At 38.5% G+C, this 5,653-nt stretch overlaps 1 protein-coding gene across 1 annotated transcript; it reads right to left on the bottom strand.

Moving 5' to 3' along the window:
• Window positions 1-1,954: 1,954 nt before the first annotated feature.
• On the bottom strand, window positions 1,955-5,027 carry NMBR (neuromedin B receptor; the record flags this gene model as incomplete). The annotated part of the gene is made up of 2 exons (XM_010131297.1): window positions 1,955-2,356; window positions 4,679-5,027. Coding segments are annotated over 2 exons (751 nt in total), but the record flags the coding sequence as incomplete, so codon positions are not given.
• Between the last annotated feature and the right edge of the window lie 626 nt (window positions 5,028-5,653).

Genomic DNA, 5,653 nt, shown 5'->3' with positions numbered 1-5,653 from the left:
GCCCAGAAAGCCAGCTAGAGCTTCAACCTTGAGAAGAACACTTTGTTTATAAACATTGGCTATTCAGTACTTTGGGGGTTTTTTTCCCTTTCTTTTTCATTCCCCCTCCTTTCCCTTTTGGTTTGTAAGCATATACGTATAGAATATAGTTGTGTGGCATTATTTTATATATCTATATTAAAGTTTGTTTCAGCTATCCGAATAAACCGAGGTGTGAATTTCTTCCTTTCCCTATCAAATCCCTTCCTATCAGGACAGAGGGATTCCGTTACGGTAAATCGAGGTATATCGGTCCCTCGACCCTTAACAAGTCATTGTGTCTATTTGACTCTCTGTGTTGACACGCGAACTGATTTTTTAAAAAAAAAAGAAAAGAAGAAAGAAGAAGTAAAAAAAGTCCCGGGGTGTTTTAAAGCTGAACTGCATGTTTGCTTGTGGTCTGAAGGGCAGCTTTGCCTGCCTTGTATAAGGTGTCACCAGCAAAGCAATGTGAATGAAAAGAGAGAGCAGTAAACCCTCCTAGAAAATTCATTCTGAACAGGATGGTAATTGGTAACTACGGCCTCATCCACCATTTCCTGCTGTTTTAATCCCAGCTCTGCACTGACCACGGATCTTGAAAATTGTCTCCTGGAAATACTGACAAAGACCTGTGCACTGTTCCCGGCACTGGGATAAATCACAAAAAACATGTGAAAATCCTTCTTTTAGTCACCCCAGCTAGGATTTTCAGAAGTGTATTCACTATGCTCAAGGGCCTTTGGGAAAGAAAAAGTGTCTTTTAAAGCTGAGATTTTCAACAGTATTTAGGCTGGTATGTAGACTGGTAAATAGTGTGTGCACAAGGAGTAGATCTAGACAGCAAATATCTGGTACTAAGCAACCAATGCCAGCTACCCGTGTTTGAGCACTTGGGGATTATTTCAGACTAGAACTTGTCTGGTCCCACGGGCATCCTTCGGTTTGGTTTTGTCTAGTAGTAATCCGGGTTCTGCACTCTGAGACTGCTCTGTACGAAGCCTTGCCACAGACTATCTTTGAAAAAGCCACTTGGAACTCTACCTCTTTGAATGTTCAGCCATCCCACTACCTAGCATTCTTCTTAGCTGTACACTGATATCAGCAAGATTAGTTAGTAGGATCAAATATAAAGTATGTAGACACTCTGCAGCAATGGTATCACAGACCTAACAAATGAGAAAAATGAGCTTTCAGAGACCATGTTCTAGAAAACCTGCATGTTTCACACAACATTTTTCTTTTCAGATGTTAAGGTCAAAGATTAGCATGTAATTTTAGCAAATAAATTAAAACGTAATTTTAGTAGATAAACTTCTGACTTCAACAGCAAACATAACACCCGAAAAGTAAATTTTCATCACGTACATCTGCTGAAGTGAAAAAACCAAGGTGGATTTAAATGAGGTAAAGATCTGGCACTCAATACTTGAGTATTTTTTTAACTGGAACTAGAATCTATGCATTTCAATGGCTTCCTAATTGGGTCCAAAAATGCCTACCAGTCTTATTGAACACACAGCACAGATAAAGTCATGCAAAAACTATTAGAGTAAGACATAAACCTGGATCAATATTTAGTTAAAAATATGTATTGTTTCACATCAGCAAATCTATACTTTTTTAAGCAATGTTAGATCATCTACACTAGTATTAACACCATTATTTTGCTTTCTTAGAAGTTAAACATGTATTCGTGTGTCCTTTAAAATATGATATGAAGCCAGTCAGTTTTGTTTTCTCAATGAAACTTACTCCTTTAACCCTCTATCTAAAAGTAAGCCTAGGTGTGAAATAACCTCAGATACATCAGACTTTAACGGATCCTCTGTTCTGAGAACTCAGAGGGTCTAAGCATATGAGTGCCAAAAGTGAGTTACAAACTGCAAATAAAAAGTTCAAATTTGTTCCGCAGTCCAAAATCACTCCTATTAAATCACAATGACATTTCTTGTTTCAAGTTGTGCCCATTCAGTTGTGTCACGCTAGTCACTGTGTTCCTGGCATTGCTTTTCAGGGAAGCCATTTGAACGGCCGAAGAGTTGCGCAAGTAGCTGGCAGGTCTCTCTTGCTGAGCTTTCCTCCAGCAGCAAAGCTGGTTGTTGAAATGTCTTCTAAAACTCTCACTGAGAAAATACAGTGCAAATGGGTTGACACAAGAGTTGCAGAAGCTTAGCACTCGGGCCACTAAGGTAACAACCATATGTCCTGTCGATGGATCGATCTTACTGTAATTAAAAGATCGGTACATGTATAGCACGTGGTTAGGAAACCAGCAGACAGCAAAGCAGCCAACGAAAACTAGAACAATTTTTGCCAGACGTTTCCGAGTTTCCATCTAAAAAGATGAAAAGAACCCAAATTAACAACAATTAATAGAACTACTCCACATAACAGATTTAATTTAAAAATCTAGCATTTTACTTTATACTAGCTTTTACAGTTATCGTAAGAAAGGCCAGTAAAAATGCTTCCTTCAGGGGCTGAATTACTTTTTCTATCTCATTCACCTTCCCATTTTCAGTTTACCTTCAGTGAAAGATCTTAGCTGTTTGCAGTTATAGAAGGTTGTTCTTTCTATACGATATAGACAATAAGAGTGATACACGACTCAAGTAAACATTGGCTTTTAGCCTGAAAGTTACACCAAAGAATGTCATGAAACATAACCTTTTTTGATGAGTTAGCTTTAGTTAAAAAGCAAAATGTAGAAACATTTGTTATTTGTATGGCTGTTAGTCATACGATGGTACTTGCATCCCATTATTTTGCCCAAGATGCCTCAGCTTGTACCTTTCTCCTAGAGAACCACCAAAACTGCATTGCATAGTCTGAAGCATCTTAATTCCCAAGTAAGATGAAAGGTTGAGTTAATCTTCAATACTGACATGAAAGAAATGCACCTTAACTGCAGTGCTAAAGTATAATGGATTACACTGTAGATAATGAGAGTGGCTGAAAAGCTGACAGGAAATGAGCATACACAGTGGTTCCAGACTGAGAGAGGGACAGAAACTAGCCAGGTAGAAGGCACCAAAGGGAGGCAGAAACTTTCTACATGTTCCTCCCAAAAGATTATGTATGTCAGATACCAAAGTTTTGCAAAAGCAGGGAAGTTTTCTGACTTTGATCAATTTTCTGGGAAAAAAAAAAAAATCAAGTTAATTTGTTCTAAGAAGGTTTTAAAATCTGTGAACTAAATCTGTAGGCAGTTTTCTTGTCTCTATCTAAACCAAAACCAATGGGGAATTCACAAAAGACAGGAAAACTCTAGCATTCCAGTTTGGTAGGATTTGCATTCATATAGATTGCAAAGGCAGACTAAAAGGTGCAGAGGTATATAAGAAATATTACACTTCTGTGCTATGGTCTAAAGAAGCATGAGTTGATAGCAATAGTCTGAATTTACTTCCTCTTGCTGGGCCATAAGTAAGTACACTGGAATTTTCCATTCTACTGAGCCTCATAGATTAACAAAAAGAAGAAAACAAAGTAGAATGAAAAAATATGATCTTACTTGGAAAATACATGTGGGTTCAGAAATATGTTATAAATTAAATATTGTTTCCATCCTGAAGGTTCAGCCAAAAGGCTCCCTGTATTTCACAGGAAAACAAAATAATACATGAAGTGCTAATATGTATGCATTTTTTTACAAGAAACAGGCCACAGTGGAATGAAATGCTGAGCAAAGAGGACATGAGGGAATGCAGTCTTTCTTTGTAAAATAATATGTACATGCTATATTTGTAAGGAGATCTCAGTAAGTATAAAAGTATTTTCAAAAATATTGGCAGATAAAACCCTTCCGAATTGTTTTAATGGGCATACATATATTTCTCTATCAATACTAATGCTTTTGTAAAGTGTTTGTGGCACTTCACTGCAAGAGCTGTTGTTTGTATGTATAAATGTCCCTGCTAATGAACAGACTGTTGCTATCTTATCGCTTCCTGTGCCTGTAAGGGAGCTGGCTTTTCCCAGCACTTAAAATGCTTTGTCTCAAAGCTATAGAGAACATATAACAGAAGTTTTATAGTATTTATAATTGAAAAGGTATTAGAAAAGTGCACGTTCAGGATTGCAGGCAAGAAAGATCTGCCGAGAAAGTCAAAAAAGAATCCGTTTGTGTTCTGTGTTCATATTTTCAGCACTCCTTGGTCTGAGAAGAACCTTAGATCCACTAAAAAAAATTTCCCCTGCCTTTGTCAGTTTTATTCATTTCCAAGCACAAATAAAATAGGGAGAATTCTCAAAAAGTTCATATAAGATTTCTTCCCAAAATGAGTGCCTCTAGAGATAAGTGAAGCCCCAAGAATTAACTAAAACCCCATTGTTCCTCAGTAAGAACACAGGTAATGATTACGGTAACAACACATACAAACACATATACCAATCGCATTTCTTGTTAGGAACATGCATCGATGGCATTGCCTTTATATTTTTCTTTGCTCATATCCATTTACATACTGAGCTTAATATTGAGTAATTGTGAAAACAAGGAGATTTTTCAGATAATCCTCAGCTTAGTTCCTGCATGTGGAGACTGAACTAATCCTTTGTGAAATTGAACAATTTGGATGTTGTAGTTCCTGTACTTTATTTGTAAGTGTACACAGCACACAAATCTTTCATCAGGATGTAAGAAAAAATTGCTTACCTGTCTTTTGCAATGCTCACTGTATTCTCCAGGGATGTTATGAGCACTTTTTATTAAACTCTTGGCAATATGATAGTAATAGATACTAATAATGGAAAGAGGGATAAGGAAATACACAAGGAAAATCATCACAGAATGGATCTTTGGGTGCATGTCATCTGTCATGGGGTAAGGTATGCATGCTGTGAAAGTGGCGTTATCCGTGTCGTTGATGTAGGCCAGTTCGGAGAACACTGCTTCAGGAACTGCTAGGAGCATGGAGACTACCCAGATGGCAGCGGCTTTGAGACAGGTCCGTAGCACTGCACTGGAAGTCTGGATGTCCATGGGATTTACGATCGCTTTGTACCTGAAATTGATCAAAACACCAATGTAAATTAAAAGGTATCTCTTCAAAATTGACATGTGACACACTTCATACCTTTGAATGAAATAATGCCATGTTCTGTTCTTATTTGAGATGTCAAGAGGTTTGTAATCTTTCTTAAGTTTGCATTCTCTAAATCTCTAACTACCTCTCTATATACACCTATCAGAGATGGCAGAAGCAGCCCTGGATACAACTTGTGGCTGTAGGTGCCACCATGACTCTACTCTTTCTCTCTCCAAATACCCCCAGCAAATTCTCAAATGGACATCCTACCTCCATACTTCCACCTCACTCTTGCACCAGCAGATGCACACTACAGTTGGCTTCCTTCCTCGGCTCCGTCAGCCCAGGAATCCTTCCCCCCAGCCACTATGGCTTTACAACTCTCACTCTACCAGCCCCGCTGGGAGCACAGGGCAATAATGAGTGTTAATCACCTCTTCCCAGCCCAGCAACAACTGCTGCTACAGGGGCTCTTGGGGTGGCCCCCCACCACCTTTCTACACACAAATATTCTGTCCCAACAGTAACGCCTGGAATACACGCACCTTTATAAGTCAGGCAGGAATGACTCCCAATAGTCGGTGCAGAAGTATTAAACTCTT

Source organism: Buceros rhinoceros, unplaced genomic scaffold, assembly GCF_000710305.1.
Source record: "Buceros rhinoceros silvestris isolate BGI_N320 unplaced genomic scaffold, ASM71030v1 scaffold37222, whole genome shotgun sequence".
Taxonomy (NCBI): Eukaryota; Metazoa; Chordata; class Aves; order Bucerotiformes; family Bucerotidae; genus Buceros; species Buceros rhinoceros.
Note: the sequence above shows the minus strand (reverse complement) of the source record. Positions and strands in the feature narration are given on the sequence as shown.